Genomic DNA, 27,552 nt, shown 5'->3' with positions numbered 1-27,552 from the left:
CTTTTTTTTTTTCTTTTTCTTTTTTGGAGATATGGCCCTAATGAAAAAATATATAAAATAAAAATAAAAAATTATTTAAATCTACCATCACTTCGTAGTTACCACATCATGAAAAAAAAACTAAAAACTCTGTACTAAAAAAAAAAAAAAAAAAGAAAAAAGAAAAGAAAAAATGAGGGTATGTTTAATGTACAACTTCTATATACATCACAGCCCACAGGCAGTAAAAAAAAAAAAAAAAAAAAATTTAAAAAATGATGAAAGGAATTGTGAAGAACTGTCATGTGGAAGGTCAGAGGACAGAAAGCGACATGACCGTAGTGGTGAGGAAGCAGTTTGTGTTGATCGTTGCCAGGTATGTATTTTCAATCGTAACTTAGAAAATGTCATTTTTGCTCCTAGCCTAATGTAACCATTTTCCTGTGGAGAGACCAGTATCATTCCATAGTCTGACTGACATACCTCTTTGAGCCCCTATACCTACATCTCTAGAAGTTTCTATTGCACAGAGCTTTGGGTGATTGGATACAGGTTTTTTTTTTTTTTCCTGATCTGAAAAATAAAACGTATAGGAAATTGATCATTTTGCACCCTTTTTGCCTCAGCGTGGTGAAATTTTCCCATCTTAGCATGTGTTACCACAATATTTTTTCTCTAGAGTCAATTTGCTTCCCCCCAAAAATGCAATACAACATGGAAAAGAACACTAAAAAAGAAAATCTATGAAAAACAAAAAGTGACCTTTGAATGCACTAGACAGCAACTTTGGTTAAAAAAAAAAAAAAAATGTACTTATACACACAGACAGCAAATATTAATTTTGTAACTGTTCAAATTAATTATTTCTTTAATTCCCAATTGGTAAATAGTGAACGGGGCAGAGGAGCAAAGATTTTCTTTTCCTTCTTCCTACACTGGATAAACAAGAACAGAAAACAGCCAGTTCTATGTGACCCTCTAATCTTCACTCACACATGCGTGCCTTCTCACTTGTGTCATAACTGACCAATCTGAAATAGTACATCACAGACGACAGACGCAACCAGAGAGTTCAGGACCGCTGATATCGAGATATCCAGCAACCGACCCTCGTGCAAGAGGAACTCGGAGCGGTTTTCGTCCACTCTGGCCATGGCCAGCAACGCCTTGGCTGCCCTGCACATCATGTCCACGCTAGGTGGCTCCAGGGGCGGGGTCTGCAAGTGCATGAGGCTGTGCTGGCTCTGCTGGTACTGGGCCATCGTGACCCCGTCCTCCAGGAAGCTTATCAAGTTTCCAATGCTTCCCTTCTGCACAGCTATCGCCCTGGCTGCTAACGCGTCCCCTTGGGCGAGGTTCGATAGAAGCGCCATGGACATTTCTCGACAGACTGGGTTCTTGCGATCCCCAACGTACCTAACTAACGTAGCATAGAATTTCTCCTGGCGACTGAATGGGGGCGTGGCCAGGATGAGGTCCACGTTGTTGTCCTGGATGCTGAGTTTACAGAGGGTCTCCAGCACAAGTCTCTGAGGCGACAGGACCGAGTTGGGCCCCACGGTCGGAAAGGGGTCTTGCGCCTCTGCGGACGGGCACACCATCCAGTGCAGCAAGCCATCCAAGATTGGCAAGCAGATGCTTTCCGTGTAAGCCGACAAGTCTAGCTGCCCGGAAATGTTGGCCAGTGTGACCAGTGTGTTGTCCCTCAGCACCTCGAGGCAGTCCCACCACCACTCATCCTTGCTGCAGGCCACCCCCTTGTCCTCATCTTCCTCCTTCTCATAGGTCTGCGGGGCTCGCTTCCTCTCAGGGTGTTCGTGGTGAAGGAGGATCAGCTTCCCCAGGATCAGCACCAAGCCCGGATGTTTGGACATCTCGGCGTCGTTGCCAGGCACAAAGGACAAACTCCGGACGATGTTGGACACGCAGATGCAGCGCTTGGCCAGAGAGTCCTGCCAATGCGCGACGGTGCACAGGGGCGTCTCGTCACGGCTCCGGGGCTCGTCCTCCAGCAGCCTGATGTTCCGATGGCTCTTGGCCTGATGGATGCCGAAGGGAAACTTGCTGCTCTCGGCCTGGTTCCCGGGGTGGGCGTCCTCAGGCAGTGCCCCTGGACGGGCTGACAGCACGTCATCAATGGTGGCGACGATGCTTTTCTCCTGCTGCCCCTCAGCATCCCCTTTCCCTTCCTGCTCTCTCTTTCTACCCGCCGAGCTCAGAGGGGGAGGTGGACGCCTGCGGGGCGGAATCTCCATCTTGCTCTCGAAGTGCGTCTGGATGTGCTCGGTGGTGTCCCCGCCGCCCAGCTGCCAGTGCAGGAGACCACTGCTGAACTCCTGCACGCGGCCCAGCCTGTCGGAGCGGTCCACCACAAACAGGCTGTTCTTCTTGACCAGCTTTATGGGCAGCTTGTCAAACCTGCTCGCTTGCTTGGGCTTCTCCTTTGGAGCCGCAGTGGCGTCGGGAGAGGGGAAAGCCATGCTGCTCTGGTCGTCGGTTTCTGCCTTCTCGCTGTCCTCCTCTTCCTCATCTTCCTCGTCGTCCTCGTCATCGAGACATTCAGCATCTTCCTCCTCTCTCCCAGGATCATCGGCCAAGGCCTGGCTCTCATCCCTCCTCACTGCAGCGTGATCAAGGGCTTTTTGGCTGGGGTCTCCCACTTCATATTCCATGAGAATTCCAAAGATGTCGATGAGGCATTTTCTAAAGTACTCTACCAAAAGCTCGAGAAATCCAGACAGCTAGAGAGGAGAAGGAGAAGCACAAGAATAGACAGGCTGTCACAACATTGTCTAGGGCTGAGGAAGGAGCAATTCCTGACAGCTATCAGTGCATTTTATGATTTGTCTCATTGTTTTAATTCCTTTTGGCTAGGCTAAGAAAGATCAAGTCTGTATCAGTTAGAACTAGCTCCCTGCATTTCACATTACTGACTAAACCAACAGTCACCCTGTTTCCTATTTGCCATTCACTTCCCTGCACTATGCAGATTCACTTTCTACAGTAAAGCCTGGGAAAGCTGGAACCCTCAGAGAAGGAAAACCCTCAGAGAAGGAAAACGCAAATATTTTCCACTTTTAAAAAGAGAGACAGAAAAGCGGTTAAGAGTGCACCTTGTCAGAGGCAGCAAACTTGCAAGACCTGGCTCTCACAGGTTTCACTGTATTACTCTATTTTCTTATTTCTAATGCTGTAGACAAGGAGCCCTTGGTGGTTTTCTTCACCTTTTTTTGTGAGTCAGACACAACGCGTGCATTACTAGAAGAGTGGGGGGTGTAAATTTTATAGACTTGTTCACCCAAAGTGATTCTCTTCTATTATTTGCCCAACACTTGCTTGCCTGGATTTTTATGGTTATTATTCTTAGGATTTTATGGTTATTTTTGTCTCAGGTGCCATAAAAAAAAATAGGTTACCCTAATTTACGTTCTCCATATATCTTTTAGAGAAGATAATTTTGGCAACACAGTAGCTCATAAACACTGAAAGTTAAAAATAAATCAATTTAGTCCCTGACAAATGAATCAGAACATTTCACAGAATGTAATTTTTCATTTCAGTTATTCACAACTTCAGTTGAAAGGCAAAAGGCACTCAGAGAAAGTGATGGGCTCTGAGAGCCGGTTTTGGTTCTTTTTAAGGAAATGCTTATATCAAGAAGAAAACAATATTCTCTATGATCAGCAACTACTCAGTCCCTTTCCCGAACACAAACACCACCACATGTAGGGAGGATGGAGAATAAGTAATAAAAAGGATTCTTTAACGGTAAGTGCTGCGGAAATCAACCTCACTTTTATAGCCTGCTGTCAGAGTCTTAAACGTGGGTTTAAAATAATCACTAAGAAGTAAGAGGAAACCCAAGCATCAACTATAAAGCACTCGCTTTTAAGATACCGAGGGTATCATTTCTGAAAAGGACGTTTGGTTGTTTCTTTCCCCCTCAAGTTTACTTTTTTCCCAGGTGAAAAGGAGAAATTGACAAAGCACTTTTAATTATGAAAATGTGTGATCAACAACCAAAAAAACAAACCAAACCCAGAGCTGTTGAGTCAATTCCAACTCAAACAGTGACCCTATAGGACAGAACAGAACTGCCCCGTAGAGTTTTCAAGGAGTGGCTGGTGGATTCGAACTGCCGACCTTTTGGTTAGCAGTGCCCCTAAACAAAAGGATTCAAGTTAATTACTCTAGCAAAGGCAGAGTAAATTTCTTCAGTACTTATTTTCCATGAAAACACTTCATGCCATGTTTATGACCTTATTAATATACTTCCTATCAACTGAAAAATTGCCTTTCAGGGCTATAGCGAGGACTTAAATGAGAGAAGGAAGAGGAAACAGGAAATGTTGGTCTCGTTTCCACCGAAGCAAGGAAATTAGGTTTTTTGTACCCTGCCTCGCCAAGCAGAGTTACTCATAAGCAGTAGGGAAAGCTACTTTTTCTCATTTTGTTTTTAAATATTTCTTTACAAGTCTGCAGCCCAGTTGCCCCTTGGGCATTTTCCCTAAGTCTCACTTCCCCTTCTCTCTTCTAGCTGTTATGTTGGAAGCTATAGGAAGCCCAGCTCTGAACAAAGGAGGATTTTAAACGCATTTCAAAGTAGCTGGCTTTTCAATGAGGGTTTCAAAGTAACCTGGAGAGAGGCAGACATGGGGAGAGGAGGAGACCAAAGGAGACCAAAACACAAGTCTGGCTATGAGCTGATACCTGTTTTAGCTGGACTGACAAGTACAGGGGGGTTCATTAAACTGTTCTACTTTTATATATGCTACACATTTCCTATAATACAAAATTTATTTTCAATTAAAGAAACATGTCAGGTCCCCAGGAAAGTAGGGTAATGTCCTATTGCAACTTACTCCATTTCCAACACTGTATACAGTCAGAGCTTTGTTACATTCTGATTGATTCCCATCGGCCTGCTAATCTTCATTACTAAACAACAATTTAACCTTGCTGCTGTCATCTATTCCAGTCTGTATATAGATAAGGCCATTGTTTTCTGATGAGAAAACAACACGCATATAGATATATGGGTATATATACCAAAGACTCAAGTTAATACTACCCTTAGACTAAAATTTCAGACACATCAGTGACAATTAAGTTAGGTGTCAGTGCAGGCATTATGCACAACTTCAATTTCTGATGTTCTACTTTGGTCCTCATTTGGATTGGGGCTAATTTACCTGAGAGAGATTGAAGGTGGCAACAGTGCTGTCGTCATAGAGGAGAATATTAATAGTGTCCAAAGCCCAAGTACTTTCAGCCAAGAGACCTGATTTAAGGGACATCATCACACGCCATGCCTCAGGAGTTACTAAAAATAGGGAAAAGAAATGAGGATATAATTATGATTAACTCTATGTACAAAAGAACAGAAAATAACAAAAAGAATAATAATAATAAAAAGAACTAGAGCATTGCATTGAGTGAAATACTGATTTTAAGCAAACGCTCTGAGGAACAGTTGAGCGGGATCCTTTTCAGATTTTCTATAGAGGTGATAAACTGTGCTATGAAACTTCAGCTGTTAAGATCTTTTGCTTTGTTGGTGAAGCATATGCCAAAAGGGCTTCTAGAAGTGGGATGGTCAGCACAAATCTTCAGGTTGTCTCTTTTTGCCTCCTAATAAAGTCTGCAGTGATATATCAGAGTTTTTAATAACTAAGTCAAACCCCAAAGTGGCATTTGTCCCTTTGCCTTCTCCATTCACATATATCTCGAGGGGTGTCTGTGGAGGGCTGGCACGTATGCAGAACCTAATTTTTAGAATCTAAGCAAAGTTTAATTTCAAACCAGCACATCCTTAGATGTAAAACCATGGTTTCCCATGCTGTTCCAGTTTTGGTTTTTCAAGATCTTGGTCTGAGCCAAGGAATGGGAAATGGAAGGGTTGCTCTTCCCCTCTGCCATTCCTGATACTGAAGAAAACAAAATAATTAAATGAAAAGTTTTTAAGGCTTTCATAAGCTAGGGCTAGGGGAATAGACCTGTCATATATCTGAATTTTTAGTGGATGGTGTCTCAAGAACCCTGGCAAGTGGCGTACAATATTAGCTGGGCAGAGCAGGGGCCTCTAACCACAACCAACCAAATGGTCTGCAAGGAGCTCCACCAGGACGCCGCTGTAACATGGTTTCAGGACTGTGGGTTCTTCCACCTTTATTTTGATTCAATCTATTTTTCAAATTTTCTAAGTTAGGCACATTACTTATATAATAGAAAAGTGAACTTTCTTTTTAAAATAAAGAGTATACATTTCTCTGGCTTGAAGACAAATACTGATATATCATGCACTAAGCAATTTGGGTCTTTTTGGTTTAAGCAATTAAAAAAAACTTACAATATAATTTATTTAAATACACACACGTATATATATACTTCATAAAAAATTTTTTTAAAATACTTCATAGGTACACACAAATACACATGCATTTTCAACATATATATATATCTCCACATATAAAAGGGGGGCAGTGTTTGTATTTTTCCTTCTCTACATATGTCCATATTTTTCTATATACACATACAGATACATATTTACTTCTCCCAACTTGGGGTATTAATTATATCCAATGATTGAAAACATCTTTAATATCTTTAACTTCCTAGTCAGTGCAAATGATTTTAAGTGATTTTGAGATTTTCAGAACATTTCTTCTTACACAACCGAGCTCTATGATTTCCTTGGCTGCAATAAAGGTACTTCAGAAATAATGCAGAAAATAGAAGGCAGGAGGGGACAGGAAAGCTGGTACTAGAGAACCCACGGTCGAGAAGGGAGAGTTTTGACATGTCATGGGGTTGGTAACCAATGCCACAAAACAATATGTGTACTAATTATTTAGTGATAAGTTAGTTTGTTTTGTAAACCTTCATCTTAAGTACAATAATAATTTTTAAAAAATGCAGAAAAACTGTGTGTACTTCCAGCATCCTAAATCTCTAATTAGTATTCAGAATATTCTATATAGGATGGAGGAGCCATATTAGCATTCAACTGAAATAGTTCTTTTTCTAAATCTAACAGTGCTGTCCAGATTACAGCAACTCTGTCATATTCAGCTCCTACTTTTTTCCCAGAGAGACTCACTGTCTGTGTGTTGTTACCAAAATGACAGAGGGGCTTGCCTCCGAATTTTCTTAGGTCAGCTTTAGAGTCTCATTAGCCTTCTGTTGAACACGTATCGCAGAGGTTAAGGTCAACTCTTTATACCCAAAGGTAGCATATAATCACTGAGGTCTAACTTCCAGACTCCCACCCGCGGCCCTGATCCCTCACGCAGGTAACACCCACACAGAAAAACACCATTTCATTTCAAGCCCTTCACTCAGATTAGCGGTTCCCAACGATTTTTCCTACCTCAGAACACGTCCGTCTAGTTTGCAGTCCTAAGAATTTCATCTCTTTGGGATTAACGGGAAGGTTTTACCTCTAGCCTGAAATTAAAATTCTAGATCGCATCTGGAATTCACCTCAGGAATAAACTTTTTGGAATGCTTACCAATGTCTTTTGAGGTAATCTTTCGCCTTTGTTTCAAGACTGGCTGTGATGCTTCTACCGAACCAGGAGGAAAAGTGATCTCCCTTCGGATGGGGGGCGGCTGGGGCGGTGGCCCCGTGACCTGTGAGGGGGGGACCGAGGGCATGACCTTCTGCATCTTCATCGAGGGCAGGAAGGGAGACTTGCTCGGTGACATGCGGTTCTCGAGGGAGCGCGGGAAGGACGCCGGGCTGGGCGCCCTGGAGATGTGGTTTGGCAGTGACGGGGGCGTCTGGTAGGACGACTGAGGCGGTCGCGTGATGGGCTGCATGGAGGCTGAAGACGGCATGTAAGGCTGACGCTGGCTGACGTGGGAAGGCCACTGGCTCTCGTGATTGATCCTCTGCTCCGGTACCATCATCTCCTCCGTGCGGCTGACGCCGGGGTAGGGAGGCGCCTGCGCGGGGCCGCCGGGGCCCTGGCGGTTCTGGTAGGGATAAGGCATATCGTTGCGCGCCGCCCACATGTTCTGCTGGGGCCCGTCGCCCGACGCCGCCTGCAGGGGGCCGCCCATCATCTGCGGCGGGAGGCCGTGCGGCTGCAGCTGCCCGGGGCCCTGCAGCCGCTCCCGGTTGTAGGGGTACGGGTACTGGCCCTGCAGGGGCCTCCGCTCGGGCCCCGAGTAGGAGCTGCCGTACTGGCTGTACATCTCCTGCTGCTGGCCGCCATACTGCATGTTGTAGACGTCGCCCTCGTGGCGCTTCGCCGGCGGCCCGTACATGCCGTCCATGTGGCGTTTGTAATTCTGAAATCCACATAAAGACAGATCACACTGACGGGCCTACAGGCAGAAGCCCGCAGGCTCCAGTGACGCAGGCGGGGACTAGCTGGCAGCAGCCTCACAGCGAGCGTCCGGAAGCTCCCCGAGAGCTAAGGACTAATCAGCTACGTGCTTCGGGGTCAGGTGACACCGCGCCTCGTGCTGAGAGGACTTCAGAGCCCGGCTTTCCTAGGCCTCAAACTCTGTGGAAAGCAAGCCCTCCTTCCCTTCGGCCTTTCCAGGGCTGCAGTGTTGGGATGGCACTGCTTTGTGGCCACCCACAGGCGGATGTCGGGCCAAGGCTAGGGCGGCCCTGGGGTGGGCTCAGTAAGGGCGGGGGGCCACCTCTCAGGAAAGGACTAGGGACTCTGGAGGTAAGCGGAGAGGTTCCTGGAGGAAATGGATTTGGCTCCTCAAACTGGACCGGTGTTCCCTGACGTCCAACATTTCGGGGCGCCCCACCCCCCATTTCTATCTCGGTTCAGGTCAGCCTCTCCCACAATGCCATGCGCTGGTCCGGGCTTCTGGGGACAGGCTGGGTGCAGCACGTGTCACTGCCTCGCCTCCTGGTGGCGCTCTGGGCACCGGCACATAATCAGGGGGTGGGGCTCTCCTGACCCAAGGGACTGGGGAGGGTTGGGGGGAGGGATGGGAGAGAGAGGGGGGAGGGACAGGAAGAGCGCCGGGGGAGTGACCGGGAGGGATACGGAGAGGGAGAGGGAGGGTCCAGGGAGGAAGAGGAAAGGGGGAGGGTCAGGGAGGAGGGAGACGGGGGAGGGACGGAGAAGGGGAGGGAAAAAAGAAGGGGAGGGACAGAGGGGAGGGGGGGAGGGACAGAGGGGAGGGAGGGAGGGACAGAGGGGAGGGAGGGAGGGACAGAGGGGAGGGAGGGAGGGACAGAGGGGAGGGACGGAGGTGCTTACGTTTTCATTACTATCCTGTCACTCCACCTAAACCTTGTTTAAAATCAGTTACAATTGATAGTACTTATATGCTCCCTCGAAATTAAATAAATGTTTAAAACCGTTTTGTGGCTTAAAAAATCTTTAAAAAAATCCATTTACAAGCGGTCTCCTGAAAAGTCTAGAAATAGTGAAATCCTCTGTGCCTGAAAAGCCACAGCTACAGGGGTCACTCTCCCCACCAGGACCCATAACAGGAAGGCAGGGGCCTGGCACAACAACATACTGGAGAGCTGCCTGTGAACAGCAACAATTTGCCCTCATTAGTTTAAAAAAGACAAAACAACAACAAAACTGCAACCAGTTGCCATGGAGTCAGTTCCAACTCATGGCGACCCCATGTGTGTCAGAGCAGAACTGTGCTCCATAGGGTTTTCAAGAACTGAATTTGTCAGAAGTAGATAACCAGGCCTTTCTTCCAAGGTGCCTCTTGGTGGACCAGAACCTCCAACCTTTTGGTTAGTAGTTGGACACTTAACCATTTGTGCCACCCAGGGTCAAAATATGCCGTTTTTAGTATTTTATTTTTAAAAATCCAATCAATGTTAGCTATTAGTATATAACACTTCAAGTTGCTTTTTCTACATGTCCTCTTTAAAACATACTTGATAACAACAATATACACAACAGACTGAACATAAAACAAACTGAACATAAAACCAAAACCAAACCCAGTGCCGTCGAGTCGAATCCAACTCATAGCGACCCTACAGGACAGAGTAGAACTGCCCCGTAGAGTTTCCAAGGGGCGCCTGCTAGGCCTTATTATTCACAAGGATGAATGTGCTGAGTTTAGAGACTGCTGATAACGTGTTACATTTGATTCAGGATACAGCATGTCAAAAATGCTTTTTAATTTGCTGACTTCAAAATCCTAGGAATATTTTCTAGCACTAAACAAATATATCCTGAATGTTCAATAAATGCTAATCGTTTTTGTTACACTTCCGCAAATCTTCAGAAGTAAAATAAGTTTGGATTTTAGCCTCCAGGAGAAAAGCAAACAATGAAGGGATCCCCACCCCCTGCCCACTCACCGGCTGCTGTGGATACAGTCCAGGCTGGTGGCCTCCATATGGGGGTTGTCCTGAGGGAGGGCCTTGGCCTGGATACTGCTGCCCGTAAGGTTCATGCCTAGAACGAGGCATTCGAAGAAAACTTTAGTGATGAAGTGCTTCGGGCCAGCGGAGAAACAAACCATTTCTGGAACCCCCACACCCCTAAACTTCCCTTTCTTCTGCGATGCACACTTTCTAACCAAGACATGCGGAGCAGAAGCAGCAACACTTTAGCAAAAGGGATGGGAACACCCATTTCAGGGAACACTGCCAGGCCCACAGTTTGGGCTGCTGGTTAACAGGAGTCGGAGGAATACCGGTTGAACAGGCAGGCAACCTGCTAACACTCGTCAGATCTCTGCCTTTGAGGCAGAAGCCCGGCCCATCCCACTGAGTTCCCATTAGGAAGCGTTCTAGAATATTCTGATGTGAGGTGTTAGGGAAAGCAAGACCAGGGCATTGTCTCTAGAAGCAGCACCAGAGAGTGGACATGTAATCACAGGAAGTGATCTCCCTTCTCACTGCCTCAACCTGAATGTCAAGTATCTACTTTTTAAAAGCTATACTTCAAATTAATTCAAATGACACTGAGTTAGCTAATAAAAAAGTTAGCTAATAGTGGTATAGATACACACAGAAAATTTCCAAGTCCTATGACTCTAAAGGGCTACAGGAAAGAGTAACAGGGGTGATTTAAGTGTGCTATTAAAAAAAAAAAAAAATTTTTTTTTCTTTTACACCTGGGAAAACAGGAACGAACAACACATCTTTCAACTGCTACTCCACTGAGAAGTTGCAAATACCATGAAAATTAGCATGTTTAGAAGGGTGATAGATTTGCAATTTTCAAAAATTTATTTAGAATCTTTTAAGAAGGAACACAGCTGGCCTGAATACATTCTTCAACTGATCAAGGAATGAGAATAAGAACAAATGACTTTTTAGAATATCCCGTGTGAAGCAGACACAGGGGAAGTTTTCACCGACTACACTGATATCTAGAAAGAAGTTTACACTTAGGAGGAAAGGCATATACTTGACATGAATGAAATTTAAATAAATGAATAAAAGGCAGTATTTCTCAGAAGAGAAAACTTAACCATGAGGTAAACCTCTCTTTCTCATGTGATAGAGTCAAAAGAACTTTTAAAGCTAGGTCACACAAAGGTCTAGACAGCATACCGGAAGGAACAGAAAAGTGTATCTGCTTGGGCTCCTTTCAGAACACACATTCTAGTACAAGTGTGTTCCTAATCTTTCAGCCAAAAAAGAACAAACAAAAAAATCAGTACTTTTACTGGACCCTCAAAAACAACCAAATCTAAGTACACTAAACTAAGTGCACTAAACACTACTTAATGGTTAAGTAGTTAAGTCAGATAACAGGTAAATACTCACAACAACTATGGCCAGGTTAAGAATTAGAAGAATAAAGTCTTAAGTCACTAGTAACTAATTGCTGTTGAACTGAGTCCAACTCATACAGACCCCGTGTGTGTGTGCGTGTGTACATGTGTCAGTATACAGAACTGTGCTCCACAGGATTTTCAATGGCTGATTTTTCAGAATAGATTGCCAGGTCTTTCTTCCATGGGGCTTGAACCGCTAACCGTTTCATTAGTAGTTGAGCATGTTAACAGTACCAACCAGGGACTCCACGTCACCACTAGAAGACATCATATCACCTCGAGCATGGGGTGGCTGTATATTCTCAAAAACCAGGCTCACAGAAAATGCTAGAAAGAAACCTAAATAAGGTAAAACAGTGACTTTTCACACTTTTTTCTCATCTGTATTAACCCAGTGAAATCTTTTCCTTAATAAAATCCTCCCGTGACCCGGCACGGCAGACGGATGAGGGGAGGGGCCCTGACTGAGGCAGCTCCGAGGTAGCACCATTGCAGCCTGGATTTGGAAGGACATGACCCCCAAACTAGCCCTGTGCTGAGGCATGCCAAGTGTGGCCAGTTAAGAGAGGAGCCTCTATTATGCCTCCATTTATTTTTCTTTAAAAGCCACAAACACTGTATTAAAGGCTTTTGGTTCTAAGCATCTCTTCCAGGGAGATAAAGAACACACGGACAGAGGAGAGGGGTTTTTGCAGTATTAGAGCTAGAGCCATAGGCCAGGGGCCTTCTTCACAGAAAGAATCCACCCCAAGGCACTATTGCAGGAAGCAGTTTTTTTTACTATCTCTCGGTGACATTTCAGTGACTTCTCTTTTACTGAATCAGAATAAATGGTGTCAGTACAGCAGCCTTCTTGCCAATATAGTTGTTGGGATGATTTCCCTGCCAGCCATTCTAGGGAGCCTGAGCTGTTCCGTTCCTTGGTGTGTATTAAGGAGCCAAGTGTTCTCTCTCTGTATAAATTGTTCACAGGGAAGAGTGTTGTTGCTGTTTTAGGTGCCGTAGAGCTGGTTCTGACTCATAATGACCCGTGTACAGCAGAAAGAAATACTGCCTGATCCTGCACCATGCCCAGAATCATTGCTATGCTTGAGCCCATTGTTGCAGCCACTGTGTCAATCCATCCCCTTGAGGGTCTTCCTCTTCTTCATTGACCCTGTACTTTACCAAGCATGATGTCCTTCTCCAGGGACTGATCTCCCCTGACAACATGTCCAAAGTATGTGAGATAAAGTCTCGCCATCCTTGCTCCTAAGGAGCATTCTGGTTGTTCTTCTTCCAAGACAGATTTGTTCGTTCTTTTGGCAGTCCATGGTACATTCAATATTCTTCACCAACACCACAATTCAAAGTCGTCAGTTCTTCTTCAGTCTTCTTTATTCATTGTCCAGCTTTCACATGCATATTGCATATGATGCTATTAAAAATACCATGGCTGGGGTCAGGCGCACCTTAGTCTTCAAGGTGACATCTTTGCTCTTCAACACTTTAAAGAGGTCCTTTGCAGCAGATTTGCCCAATGCAATACCTCTTTTTATTTCTTGACTGCCTCTTCCATGAACGCTGACTGTGGATCCAAGTAAAATGAAATCCTTGACAATTTCAATCTTTTCTCCGTTTATCATGATGTTGCTCATTGGTCCAGTTGTGAGGACTTTTGTTTTCTTTATGTTGAGGTGCAATCCATATTGAAGGCCGTGGTCTTTGATCTTCATCAGTAAGTGCTTCAAGTCCTCTTCACTTTCAGCAAACAAGATTGTGTCATCTGCGTAACGGAGGTTGTCAATGAGTTTTCCACCAATTCTGATGCCCCATTCTTCTTCATATAGTCCTGCTTCTCAGATTATTTGCTCAGCATACAGAATGAATAGGTATGGTGAAAGAATACAACCCTGACACACACCCTTCCTGACTTTAAACCACACCGTATTCCCTTGTTCTGTCTGAACAACTGGCGCTTGATCTATGTCCATGTTCCTCATAAGCACAACTAAGTGTTCTGTTATTCCCATTCTTCGCCAAAGTTATCTGTAATTTGTTAGGAGACACGAAGTTGAACGGGAAGAGTGGGGACACCTTACAAAGCAAGGCTTGGAAGACCCTTGTAGGGGCTCTCTGCACCTCGAGTCTGCTGAGAGCTGGGCGCAGCTACCACTGCACACACACCCCTGAGAAAGAAACTGCAAAGATGAAGAATTCTTGGTAGCTCACAGAACGAGAAACCTGGACCGTGGAGCTCACTGACTCACTGCTGGCACTGCAGAGGGAAGTCTAGTGCGGTGAGGACATCTCTCACGGGGAGATGCCTCCTGCCGGCCTGGCTCAGCCAGCCCCAGCCTACCTTTAACTTGTGCTTTTGGGTAGTCGCTTATAGAACACAGATGCACCTGACTGCCCAGGACAAGGCCCCTCCCACCCTGTTCCCACCTCTAGCTCGTACTTGTTCACGAACAGCAACCACCTCTTATTGTGCCAGCAGGAAAGCAGATGTGAGGTGACCCCCGGAGGCCCAGCTACCAGGGCTCAGAAACGTGTGTGTGAGGAAAGCGGACTTCTTATGACATCATCTCCCCACCACATCAAAGCCACTCACCTCCGGTCGTAACTGGCTCCGTAGGGAAACTGTTGCCGCTGGCCCATGCCCAGGTTGGACATGGCTCCAGAAGGACTCTGGTTATACATGTCCTGCATGCCGCTGTTGGGCATCTGTCCTTGCGTCATGAAGGGCTCACTACTCCCAGGCACTGCAGTATTTTAAATAAAAAATGTAAAATTAAGTGTTTTCAAAAGTCAAAGGACCCAAAGATTCCTTCTAGTCATTTCTGTGGTTTTTTAAAACCTGTATCAAATCCTTAATATGACAGACAATAGTACTAATGAAACAGCACAGCTCTGGTGTCAAGACGGGTCCTGTGGTAGGCAGAGTTCTAAGGGGGCCCTACGATTTCTGGTGTACCCCTCCAACCCACCCAGGTGTACATGCCTGGTATGAGCTCCTTCCCTTGAGAGTGGCCAGAGCCTGTGTGTATGATGGGATACCACCCCCACGAGTATGTTAGGTTACATGGCAAAAGGGATTCTGCAGATATGCTTCAGGTTATTAATCAGTTGACTCTGGGTTAACCAAAAGGCAGGTTCTCTGGGTGGGCCTGGCCTAAGCATGAGTCCCTTAAATCTGGATCTAGAGGTTAGAGACGGAGTAAGTCAGAGACATTCCCCTGCTGCTGCCATGTTGTGGAGAGGGCCTGATGTCAGGAAGGGCAGGCAGCCTCTAGATGCTGTGGATGGACCCAGACAACAGGCAACAAAGAAACAGGAGCCTCAGTCCTACAACCATGAGGAAGTGAGTCTTACCAACAACCTCAATGAGCTTGGAAGAGGACCGTGAGTCCCAGAAGAGAACCACAGCCCCAGGTGACACCCTGACTTCAGCTTTTTGAGACCCTGAGCAGAGGACCCAGCCACTGACCCACAGAAACTGTGAGAGAATAAATTTATGTTGTTTTAAGCTGCTAAGTTTGTGATGATTTGTTATGCAGTCACATAGAAGGCTAACACGGGCCCATATCCATTACTTACTTGGGGAAGCTACTCAATGTCTGAGCTTAACTCCTTGCCTAAAAGGAGGTCAGTGATACCATTTCATGGGTATTTGTGAGGAAGAAACAAACACGGTGTATAAAGTTAGTTCTTCCCCTCAGAGAAGAGTGACAACCTTAACACAAACATCTACCCACTGCCTCACTCCACAATCACAGTAGAGAAAATAACTAGGGAGTAAGAATAGCTCAAGATGGGATGAGACACAACTATTTCTAGCAGAGTAGAAAGCCAATTAGGTCAGATATGCAAATTTGCATCAGCTCAAAGGAAATTGGGTCAAGCCCAGAAACTAGCCTGTAGGCAAATTAAACATTTTAATGTAAATTCTAATTGATATACAGTACCACTACCTATCCACATTCTACAATGGTCACTTTTATGTTATATGAGGCCAAAGCTGATTGAAGTTCTGTGAGCTGATAAAACTTGTTTGGCTGACAGAAGTGTCAACAACAAAGCCAAATATGGGTAAAAGGTGTTTTTCTTTTCAATGTGCTTTCACATATTTTACCTTATCAACCTTATATCAACCTCAGGTAGAGTCAGTTCTGATGTAAATTTTCATTTAAAAGAGGTGAAAACAGAGACAGAAATTAAGGGGTACAGTTAAATAGCTTAATTCCCTGATATACAAAGAGTTCTTAAAAATCAACAGGAAAAGGGACAAATTAGAAAATGGGCAAACACATAAATGGACATTTACAGAAGAAAAATAAATGGCCAATCAACATATGAAAAGATGGGTGACCTCACTAACAATTAAGGAAATCCAAGTTGAAATAATCACGAAGCTTTAAAAAAAAAAAAAAAAAAATTTTTTTTTTTTTTGCTAATCTGACTAGCAAATATTAAAATGATTCATACTTGTTATTTCTAAGGAGGTGAGGAACCATGCACTCTTACGTACTATTGTTCAGACTTGGTACGACTTGTGGCAATGCCTACAATGGCTGACTAAACTTTGGCAATCCCCAAAGACACACACCTGCCGATATGCATACCCCCGTGAAGTCCCCTCTCACAGTGACTTTGGGTGTGGTCATGGGACTAGCTTTTTTTAAGAAACAAATTTTGTTGTTGTTGAAAATATACACACCAAAATACATAGAATTCAACAATTTCTATAGGTACAATTCAGTGACACTGACTGCATTCTTCAAGTTGTACAACCATTTAACCCTCTTTTTCTGAATTGTTCTTCTCTCATTAACATAAACTCTTTGCCCCCCTAAGTGTCATCTACCCTTTTGAGTTGCTGTTGTCAATTTGATCCCATGTAGTTCTTCAAAAGAACATGATGCTCAAGGCAAACACTCTTTACTAATTAAGCTAGCCTACTGTTTGGTTTAAAGAAGACTTCAGGGAATATTTTGGTTTAAGGTCTAAAGATTATCTCAGGGCAATAGTTTCCGGAGTTCATCCAGCCTTAATTGCTCCAGAAAGTCTGGCTTCTGTGAGAATTTGAAATTCTGTTCTGTAATTTTTCCCCTTTTGATCGAAGATTCTTCTACAGAATCTTCAATCAAAATGTTCAGTAATGGTAGCTGGGCACCACCTAGTTCTTCTGGTCTCATTGCAAAGGAGGCATTTTATGGAACTAGCTTTGACCAATGGAAAACTTGATAAGCACTTGCACCTTTTGGACTGAGCTCAGGTGTTTACTACATTTCCTGCAGGATACTTGGAAACTTTGAAAGGACAAATATAGACTATCTTGCTTTATGCAACAGATATATTGAAATATTACAAATCTAATTCATAAATGGTATATTACCAATATATAAATTTTTGAGATTATTCATTTTTATTTTTCGTTGGTCCATAACATGGGTGGAAAGCAAGGTTTTGGGCTTTATGCTTCTCTCTGTTCAGCCAATATACCAAGAAATTCACAGACCCCAAATACCTAAATATAACACAGGCAGTTATTTAAGAGATCCTAGTAAAAATATTTCCATAAAAATACTATTCACTATTTGTCTGTATTTTTTGTTCAATAATATTTATATCAAGTCTCAATTCTGCAGGACTCAACTACACATCAAAATGTTAAAAGGCATAAAAACTAAGTTTCTGCTTGGAGCTTGTAGGTCCTGGGCAGTGTTTTACATAGGTAAAACCTCACGCTAACTAAATGTTGGGTATTAATAAGCATAAAGGTGAAAAAACAGATGGCAATGATATTGGCGTGTGTTTCCTAGCCTCAATAAGAAACTCTCCTGGACTCTCTTGGAGATCTTATCCATCCCAGGGCTGCAAATACTATCTCTAGCTCAGTACTCCAAAGTCAGATCTAATTCCAGCCCTGGGCTCTGCTCCAGACACACAGTCTACCAACTACTCCACACCCTGATAGAGCCCAAAGTTCACTCTTGCTTTCCCTCTCCACCTGTGTCTTTCCCAACGTCCACACTGCAGGTAGGAACATCTTCATCCTCTCAGTCACCATCATGTTTTCTTCTCCCTTCACCCCATCTTCAATCCATAGCAAGTCCTGCTGTTTCTGCCTCTAGCATACACGGTGAACGGTTTCACTTCTTTCCCTGCTGGGGTCCTACTCCAACCTGGCCTCGCTCTCCTAGCCTACTGCAACGGTCATCTCACTGTCTCCCCAGTTCTCCTCTTACTTCTCTCCAATACATTCTCCACAGGTGGCCAGTTATTTTTTTACAAAACAATTAGCCCTGCAAAGCACCTTTCACCTAGGGTAAACCCCAAACTCATCAACACCTTAGAAAGGTCACAAGGCCCTGGCCCAACTGCCAGGTGACCCCACCCGGTCTCACTCTTGCTTATTAAGCTCCAGCCACTTTTCAATTTCTCAAACTCGGTGCGTTCTCCCCCAAACCTGCCTCCCTCCCACAGCCAGCTCCTCCCTCTTTAGGTCTCTGCGGGTAACTACTACCTCCTCAGAGCCCCTCCCTCCTGACTGCCCCCTTAGTAGCTTTTCCTTCCTCCCATTGCTCCCCGCTCAATATCATTGCCATCTGTTTCCCTTCTATTGGCTTCTACTTATTTTCTTTCTTCCTCTAACCACAATATTTAATTATATATTTGTGGTTTAACTTACTTTTCTTTGTTTTCTCCCCAAGAGACTGTCAACTCCATAAGGGTGGGGAGTGTGTCTGACTTGCCGATGTACTAGCTAGCACTAGCACCGTGCCTGATCCAGGCTGACAGGACAGAGCTGACAGCCACTGGCACTGCGAGCAGCCGACTAGCTGTCCGTGCCTGCCTCCCTTCCAGGAGCCTCATGTGTACCCACTTAAAACTCACAGCACCCTTTCAAGCAGGTCCTATTATTATCCCAATTTACAGATGAGGAAACTGAGGCACAGAGATGGTAAGTAATTTTCCCAAGGCCGGAAGTTTAGTAGTTGGGAGCTGCGACTCAAGCTGAGGCACGCAAATGTGTTCTGAGTGAGCTGGTTGTGGAAAGGTGGAGGAAGGATGCCCCCTGGACCAACCCTGGGGTCCTTCTGTGCATACCTTTTCTCATTCCACCAAAGGGGTCCTTGTTGGGCTCATAGGGCACCCTGCCCATCATGTCTGGCATGCTCATGCCCTGTTGGTATGGAGCGTTCGGAGTCATGGAGTTCCGTTTTGGGAACGACGAGTCGCTCACGTCTGAGAAGGGGTCGTGCACACTGATTGTACTGCTTCTGAAGGGATGCAACGGTGAAAGCTTAATGATAAAGGCAGGAGTTACCTCCCAACGCTGTGCGCAGAAGGTAAGCCAGCCCTGAGCTTCGTAAACGCAGAAATCACCCAACGTCAATGACACATACACAGCAGTGGCAATCAGCACTTAAAAGCTCACTAAGGAACGCCATTTCCCCTCTCCATAAAGTCTGCTCCAGGAAATTACGCTGTACGCTCAGCTGGCTTTGTGCTGCTCCCACATTCCCCTAACATACCTTCCACCTTGCATCGGGGTCATCTGTCCGTGGGGGGTGGAGGCTGGCGTCGGTGGCTTCAGATCACCTGGAACCTCAGCCATCGAGTTGCTGCCAGTTGATTGCGGGGTCTGTGGACCTTGCAAGGATCCTGAGTTAGCTGATAACCGAAAAAAGGGGGGCAGGGGAGGACAGAAAGCTGCAGGTTACCAATGGAGCTAGCTCATCCTTGCTAGTTGATGGAAAAAAAAAGAAAATAAGACAGTACCTTCTTAGAAATAGTAATAGTATGCATTGCTGATAACAACGTAGTAATATTAGTTGGTCTTACATTGTTTATAGTGAAAATTAGTAACAGCTTTTTTTTTTTTTTTAAGAAAACTATTTGGCAGCACAATTCATTTGTGGACCATAAAACACATGTATATCTTTGACTGGGCAATTGCTTTCCTGGGTATTTATTCCAAGAAGATAACCTAATAAAAAGAAGTCTAGAGGCAGAATGATGTTTGTTCTGTAGTATAGATATTGGAGATAAGCTAGATGTCTGAGAGTAAAGAAAAATGGGATAAAAATCTTGGCATATCAATTTGATGAACTATTATGCTATTTTAGAAAAACAAAACAAATTAGAAAAACTAGTTCTGAGTCCTTGGCAATGAGAAATGCTAGTTGCGAAGCAATGATACAAACTAACAACGAGCCTTATGTCATCTCAACACAGCGTCCGTGTCTGCAGGTGCCTACATTCTGTCATTGATGACATGGTCATTTGGGGAGTTGTGAAATCAGACTTGTCATTAAAAATACACAGGTCATACTGATATGGTGTTCTTTAATGCTGTTATCAGAGTTCTAAGATTTGGCTTTAACTATAATTACACAGAGTAACAGAGCTCCAAATCGAGCAGGTATTTTCAAAGCTTAAGTGGGAATCCTGACAAAAATCAATTAATCTTATCTCATACGGAAATTTTTTTTTTTAAGGGTTTCTGCTTTATCATCCATCATAAACCAAAAAAACAAAAAACAAAACCCAAACCCCTTGCGGCAGAGTCGATTCTGACTCAATGACACTATAGGACAGAACAGAACTGCCCCATAGGGTTTCCAAGGAGCAGCTGGTGGATTCAAACTGCCGACCTTTTGGTTAGGAGCTAAGCTCTTAACTACTGCCACCAGGGCTCCATCATCTATCACAGTCGTTAGCATATCAGGTGTTCAATAGTACTGGTTTCATTGATGAATTAATTAGGTAAATATGGGATGAATAATGAGTCTACCAGAGTCTAGGCTCTTTTCTATGCCTCAATGCTTCAGTATACTAAACTGACAAGACAAAAATCCCTGTCCTCATGGGGTTTACAATAAAATACCTTCCAAACTATAAGGAGCAGAGGAATTACTGGCTACTTGTAAGTAATAACATATAACATTTTACACTTAGAGTGCCTTTCACACGAAGTTTGCAAGGCTGGCGACAATTGCCATTATCCACATTTTACTTTAGAGGAAGCTAAGGGTAAAAAAATCACTAGAGATTACAGAGTGAGCTAGGAAGGAGTCAGACATTGAAAGGAATGCATCACTTCTACTCAGAGAGCTTCAGCTACACACAGGTCTTCCTGAGAGATTCGGCTTGCCCACGCCTGGCTGGTGGGGACCAGATGTTGGACCGTCTGGCCCACAAAGCTGAGGGCTCAGTGCCATATCTGAGCCTGCGCCCAGGCCCAAATCGATTCAGGAATGTCCTCAGAGATGCTGAAGACAAACTTTGAAGGCAAAGACCTTGTAGAAAAACTTATTAACTCATACTTACAAACTAAATGTCTTCTATAGCTGTAGAAAAATAAGCCTGCAAACAAGACTGCCCCAGAGCTGGCAGAAGGGGGACAACTGGTTTACCAGGTCCTACAATGTAACGGACTCCACCCAAAGGCCCTACTCCGCAGGAGGCCTGGCTCTCAGGCAGGGGTTTCAGAATGACCCGCATTTACAAGCATTCACATTGACAGCTAATAAACGAAATGGGAGAAGTTTTTCCGTGTCAGTATTTCTTCTTTTCCTTTCAGGAAAAAAACGAGCTCAGCCTCTGGGAAGTCTATTCAGAGAGGTGCTGGCACTCGCTGGGATAGCCCCAGCTTCTGCCAGAAGCCACACATGAATGCTGTACCGTAAACAATGGAAGGTTCCCGAGGTTAAGCACATTCACACACTTCAGACGGGCAGCCAGATTCCCTGCTGGGAAGAGGATTTACCACAGTGGACCTGGTGCCCGGGTTCTGGCTGGGGTTTTGGAAGGTGGTGGGGGCATGGCCTGGCATGTCCCCGGGCTCCAGCGACCAGAGGTTGATCTGAGGGCACCTCTGTTCACAATCTGATGCCCTTTCTCATTTATCTTCCATGAAGGATTCCCTGGCTAAGTCCCTGACAAGTTTTGTGACATCACTTGTCAGCTAAAAATAGAATCCAGTCAGCCACCTGCCAGCAAAGACTGGTGGGTTTTTGGTTACAGACATACTAACTGAATGCCCCTCCCCACCTGCTGCCTAGGCGACTTGAGAGTCCAGGCCTGCCTGGCTCCTGAACACTCTTCCACAGACCTTACAGGTGGCCCCTACGATGCAGACTGCACCCAAGGCCAGGCCTGGGCTGCCTCTGGGAGCCGTAGCCTAGCTGGCTGACTGAAGTACCCTCCTCACTGAAAGACGGTGACCTGGAACTCGGGGGTAACTCTTCCCTGGAGGGCACAGAATTTATTTTTAGATCTAGTTGGGGGGGGACCCCAAACCAGGTGCCATAGAGTTGATTTTGACTCATGGGGACCCCATGTGTGCCCAGTAAAACTGCTGTGTAGGGTTCTCGAGGCTATGACCTTCATGGGAGCAGATCACCAGGCCTTCCTTTCAAGGCACCTCGGGATGGGTTTGAATGCCAACCTTTCAGTTAGTAGTCGAGCACTTACCCGTTCGCACCACCCAGGGGCTCTAGATCCAGAGTAGCCAAACCAGACCTGGGAACGAGGTGGATGACTCAGAACACTCCCTGAACATAGCCATGGGATTAGCTGGTTCATAGAGACTGTTGAAAACAAATCTAGAATGTTTCTTAGGAATCACTGAGTTTAGCCTGCTTGTACGTGCCCGTAAGGGATCAACTACAATTACCGTTCTCTTGGGAAAACACTCACTTCAAAGAACACAAATTTTTGCTAAAAATTAAATTTTTAAAAAGAGTGTAATATTTACCAGGGGCAGGACAGAAAAGAAGTGGGGTGTCACTGCTTAGGGGCACTGAGCTTCTGTTCAGGGTGATGGAAAAATCTGGAAACAGACAATGGTGAAAAGCTGCATAACACGATAAATGTAATTCACGTTACTGAATTGTACGAGGAAAAACGCTGAAAGAGCAAAACGTTTTTTATATGTTTTTACCATAATAAAAGCTGTACTAAACAAGACCCTGGAGTGGTCAGTGGCTGGGTATCATGCTTTCCATCCAATGAGAATAAAAATGTTTCAGAGAGACGTTCCTTGACGGCAGCTGTGGAATCAGAGAGGCCCAAGTCATGGACGCTGTGCTTTTGACGATGGTACCAACATCTCACCAGCCTAGCCGCAGGTCCTTCGGAGCTGGGTCTCCGGAGTAACTGTCTTCAGACAATTAAACTGGCCCCGTGAGCCCATGGGTGATGCGTTCTGGGCGTGTATGGACCTCATGGTTACGATGGGAAGCTTCCCTTTCACAACTCCCCGTTTCACTGGACTTGGGCTCCATTTGGACGAAGGAGAGGAATGGATAATCAGAGCCGCATCTGCAACCCCAGCTCTTTTGTGCAGTTAAAACTATAATGTCGCCATAAAAACTGCAGTTTAAAAAAAGGCAAGAGGGAAAGAGCTGACTGGTAAGAGAACAGGCCTGTGCTCCCTGAAGTGTCTGCACCTCAGACAGACTGCTTGTACTGCAGCCGCTGTTCACGGGAAGTGCCATTCTCCACAGAGAAGTGCAGCCCAGTCAGGGACAAGCACTCTTTCCTGGCAAATAAAACCTGCCTTTAGATCTTTGTAGACATCGCCACTTTGGTCCCTACACCCCACTGGGTTTTATTTTGGAAAAGCAGTTTCAGACCTGTTCAGAGCCAGCTTGTTTTACTCTGTGAAAGGAATGCAATGCTGTGAAGATTTCTAAATTAGACTTCACAGTTTTTTAAGGTGCACCACAGCTGGCCAAGGCTTCAGATCTTCCTGGGTGGGGGCTACGGAAGGGGCTTTCTACTTAATGGAGATCAAAATCTTGGTATATTCCCTACAAGTGCACACTGGGCCTAAAAAGTATTCCTGTGAGACTGGTCGGTTGGCAACCTTAGATTCTCAGTGCCTTCCCAACAGTGGCTAGAGGAGATGGTGAAGAGGGAAACAGGTCTTTCTCTGGCTCACAGACACCACTTGTATGTGTGACTGTTCTGTTACACAGCTGCTTCTCATGCAGGCAGGGGAGTGAGTGGGTTCAGGGGACACTCTAGATACACTCGACAGCTAGACTCCCTGGGAGCAAGCCCGCCCTTACACTAGGTATGTGACTCTGGGCAAATTAGATTCTATGTACCTTACTTTCCTCATGGATTTTAAAACAGTATCTACGTCAGAAAGCACTTACTGATGAAGATCAAAGACCACAGCCTTCAGTATGGATTACATCTCAACATAAAACAAAAATCCTCACAACTGGACCAATAAGTAACATCATGATAAACGGAGAAAAGACTGAAGTTGTCAAGGATTTCATTTTCCTTGGATCCACAGTCAACACCATGGAAGCAGCGGTCAGGAAGTCAAATGATGTACCGCATTCAGCAAATCTGCTGCCAAGGACCTCTTTAAATGGTTAAACAGCAAAGACGTCCCTCTGAGGACTGCGGTGCACCTGACCTGAGCCATATTTTCAGTTGCCTCATATGCATGCAAAAGCTGGACTATGAATAAGGAAGATGGAGAATTGATGCTTTTGGATTATGATGTTGGTGAAGAATACTGACTATACCATGGACTGCCAGAAGAACAAACAAATCTGTCTCGGAAAAAGTGCAGCCAGAGTGCTCCATGGAAGCAAGGATGGTGAGACTGCATCTTACATACTTTGGACATGTTATTAGGAGGGGCCAGTCCCTGGAGAAGGACATCATGCTTGATGCAATAGAGGGTCAGCAAAAAAGAGGAAGACCCTCAAGGAGATGGACTGACACAGTGGCTGCAACAATGGGCTCAAACATAGCAATGATTATGAGGATTGTGTAGGACCAGGCAGTGTTTTGTTTCTGTTGTACACAGGGTGGCTATGAGTCGGAGCCGACTCAACGGCACCCTGAAACAATCTACACCATAGGGCTGCTGTGAGGATTAAATGGCACAGTGCTTAGAGAAGTGCCTGGCCCACTGTAAGTGCTCTTAGCTGTTGTCATTGGATCTTCACAACAGGCCTGTGTGTGGGAAAGCAGAAGGGACAGTCACTGCCAGCTCCTATGTTAGGGATCCAAGAAGCACGTAACTAAGTGCTCAAGATGACAAGAGTTGGAAGTGCACTCTGTAATGACAGATGGCCAGAAACAGGTAAGAAAATTTACTTGAGTGAGGTCACCACCAAGAGCTAAGAATGACACATTTCTTCCGGCCTCATGTTATATTTATCAGAACATGACAATTTTATAATTTCCAAGTTGAAACCCTAACATGTAGAACAGAGGACAGCAGGAGCCCTGAAGAATGGCAGGCCCACAGTAGCTGAGGGAGAGATAGCAGAGAGGACGGGTCTCGTTCATTTGCTTGTGCTCACGAGAACCCCACTGAACCACTATTGCACCCAAGTAGTATTCCTAAGCCTCCTGACACCTGGGAGTCAAAATGGATTAAGCTGTTTCAGCAATGGGGCCCCTGGGTTGTGCAAATGGCTATGCGCTCAGCTGCTAACTGACAGGCTGGAGGTTCGGATCTACCCAGAGGTGCCCCAGAAGAATAACCTGGTGATCTACTTCTGACAAGTCAGCCATTGCAAACCCTACGGAGCACAGTTCTCTTCTGACGCACATGGGGTCACCAGGAGTTGGGATGGACTCAGTGACAACTGGTTTCAGACATAGGGCTTTATGGACATCTGTCACGACAGTTTGCTGAACCCCCTAAAGTGAGAACTTGAACACCAAACTAGGCCCAATTTTCATTTCCCTGGTGGTGTAGTGGTTAAGAGCTTGGGTGTTAACCAAAAGGTTGGCAGTTCAATTCCATCAGCCACTCCCTGGATATCCAGTTGGGCAGTTCTACTCTGTGCTATTGGGTCACTATGAGTCAGAATTAACTCGACGGCAATGGGTTTTTAGGGGCACACTGAGTGTCCCTGACAGGCAGAGCTGGTACAAGCTCACTGTCCACCCTGCAGAGGTCATTGTCCAGCTGTGCAAAAGTACTAAAGGTATTAGCGGGGACATTTATTTTGTACAGATTTGGGGGAGTATTTTGAAATACTTGTATACGGAATAAAGGTAGAGAGCTTAGAATTTCAAAGTCTATTGTGAGTAAATAAGGCAAAGAGAATAGTGCATCCAAAATGCCAAACAAAAATGGCAATATCCCTAATTTTATTCTCTCTTCCCTTAACTGCTGCCGATGGAGGTTCAATTAAATGATAAAAACCTCAAAACAACACAGAACAAAAACCTTCCTCTCCAAGATCAAGGCGCTCTGCTTGGTTACTGTAAGGTGACCTTCTCAGAACCCAGGTGGGTGGTGGTGGATGCTGGGGCCCTGGTGGCGTCCTGGCAAACAACTGCAGTTCTCCCACTCACCAGGAGAGGGCGGCTGGAGCTTGGGCTGCTTTTTGGTGTCCCCCGTGCTGAAGACTTCGGGAGGGGGCTCCTCGCCTCTCTCGATCTTGCACTCGAAGGCAAACAGGTACTGGATGTACTGCTTCTTCAGCGAGCTGGCTGCACTGCTCGAGGTGCCAACATTGAGGTTGGTTGCCAGCTCGCGCCACTTCTTGTTTTTATTAACCTAGCAAGAAAAATGGCAGGATCGTTAGTGTGCAGCGAAGTGGCTTGTTTAAAACCAGGAGACAAAAAAGCGCTTAATGTCTTGGTTTACTTTTTTTTTTCATTTGCCTCTTTTAACTAATGCTTATGACTCCCGCTCAGTAGTGCACAGACAGCACTTACAGTTAGGAGACCATTAAGGAACCTGCTGATAGCGACATAAAAGCCTTGCTGGTGGGGCTCCTGCCTGCTTGCATCTCCCCTGCCTGCCCCTCTCCCGGAGCTGGGCATCGCCCGCTCACCATTCATCTCCGTGCCAAGGTGTGCTCTTGCTCTCTCTGCCCCACCCCACCTCCAATTAAAAAATAAATGAACAAATAAGGCGGCTAAAACCGAATTTAAAAAGCTGTAACAGCACTATTTTGCAATGTAAGTGTTTGAGCATCGACATGAAAACCAATGAGGGGTTAGCCTGCAGTTCCACGCTCTGCCCTCCCTGCCAGGGTTCTGGTGGCACTGGTGGTGGGGGAGAGGGGATGTGCGATGGGGAGTAAAGTCAAACGAGGCCTTGGCCAAACAGTCCGACTCTAGAACTCAACACACTGCCATGCAGTTGGCTGATGCGCTCTATCCGAGCCGCAAGCCTGGCATGTGGGCAGCCCTTCCTGTCCCAGGTGTCACAGGACTCTCCGGGTCCCACTCCTAGTCCGGCAGGGAGAGGAGCACTGCAAAGGGAGATGAAGGGATGGTAAAGGCAGAAATCTTGAGGTGTTACACAAAGATTTGGGGCATTAGCTTAACCTTTTGGTTACGGCTTGGGAACAGAATTATGAAAGATTAAACATGTGAATGGAACATGAAGATTTGCGAATGCTTTGGGGAACATTCCGCCTGCTGACATCCTGGGTTGAGTAGCATGGGAAGGGCGGGAGTGGTTTTTAATAAAATACTGAGTTTTTGGATTCAGATTCTCTAGTAAGGCTTTTGAGGTCCATTTACTTAGTACTCAACGGCACACAATAAAAAAAGTGCTGAATGCTCTTGGAAGTGCCCGGTGCCTGTCTAGTCTTTTGGGATTTAATGAAGGCTGCAAACAGGAGGCCCAGGACTGCCTCAGAATGGTAAGCAGAGCACTGCTCGGGATGTCCTTGGGGCAAGGCTGGGTCCTGCTCCACCTGTGGCTGTGGCACCTGTGCCCAACCCCACCCGATGCCCACTGGGTAGAGGCCACAAAGGTGTGAGTGGCCGTGTGAGCCAGCTTCTTTCTCCCCGTCGGGCCACCAGCCAGATGGATGCAATCCTCTTTAGCAGCCAGCA

At 45.5% G+C, this 27,552-nt stretch overlaps 1 protein-coding gene across 9 annotated transcripts in view; it reads right to left on the bottom strand.

Moving 5' to 3' along the window:
- Nucleotides 1-510: 510 nt before the first annotated feature.
- The window catches only part of ARID1B (AT-rich interaction domain 1B), a 500,120-nt gene continuing 473,078 nt past the window's right edge, over nt 511-27,552 (bottom strand). For 5 of the 9 annotated variants that reach the window (XM_064292627.1, XM_064292648.1, XM_064292636.1 and 2 more), the window contains 8 exons: nt 26,053-26,257; nt 19,239-19,377; nt 18,811-18,983; nt 14,312-14,462; nt 10,289-10,385; nt 7,491-8,274; nt 5,172-5,302; nt 511-2,720 (listed from right to left, as the gene is read on the bottom strand). In XM_064292627.1, the coding sequence (XP_064148697.1) occupies nt 996-2,720; nt 5,172-5,302; nt 7,491-8,274; nt 10,289-10,385; nt 14,312-14,462; nt 18,811-18,983; nt 19,239-19,377; nt 26,053-26,257 (3,405 nt within the window). In that variant the 3' untranslated portion in view covers nt 511-995. Of the gene's footprint in view, nt 2,721-5,171; nt 5,303-7,490; nt 8,275-10,288; nt 10,386-14,311; nt 14,463-18,810; nt 18,984-19,238; nt 19,378-22,465; nt 22,541-26,052; nt 26,258-27,552 lie in introns of all 9 variants that reach the window. The other 4 variants (XM_064292621.1, XM_064292638.1, XM_064292631.1 and 1 more) reach the window with 1 other exon arrangement.

This window comes from Loxodonta africana, chromosome 1 (genome assembly GCF_030014295.1).
Source record: "Loxodonta africana isolate mLoxAfr1 chromosome 1, mLoxAfr1.hap2, whole genome shotgun sequence".
Lineage (NCBI taxonomy): Eukaryota > Metazoa > Chordata > Mammalia > Proboscidea > Elephantidae > Loxodonta > Loxodonta africana.
Note: the sequence above shows the minus strand (reverse complement) of the source record. Positions and strands in the feature narration are given on the sequence as shown.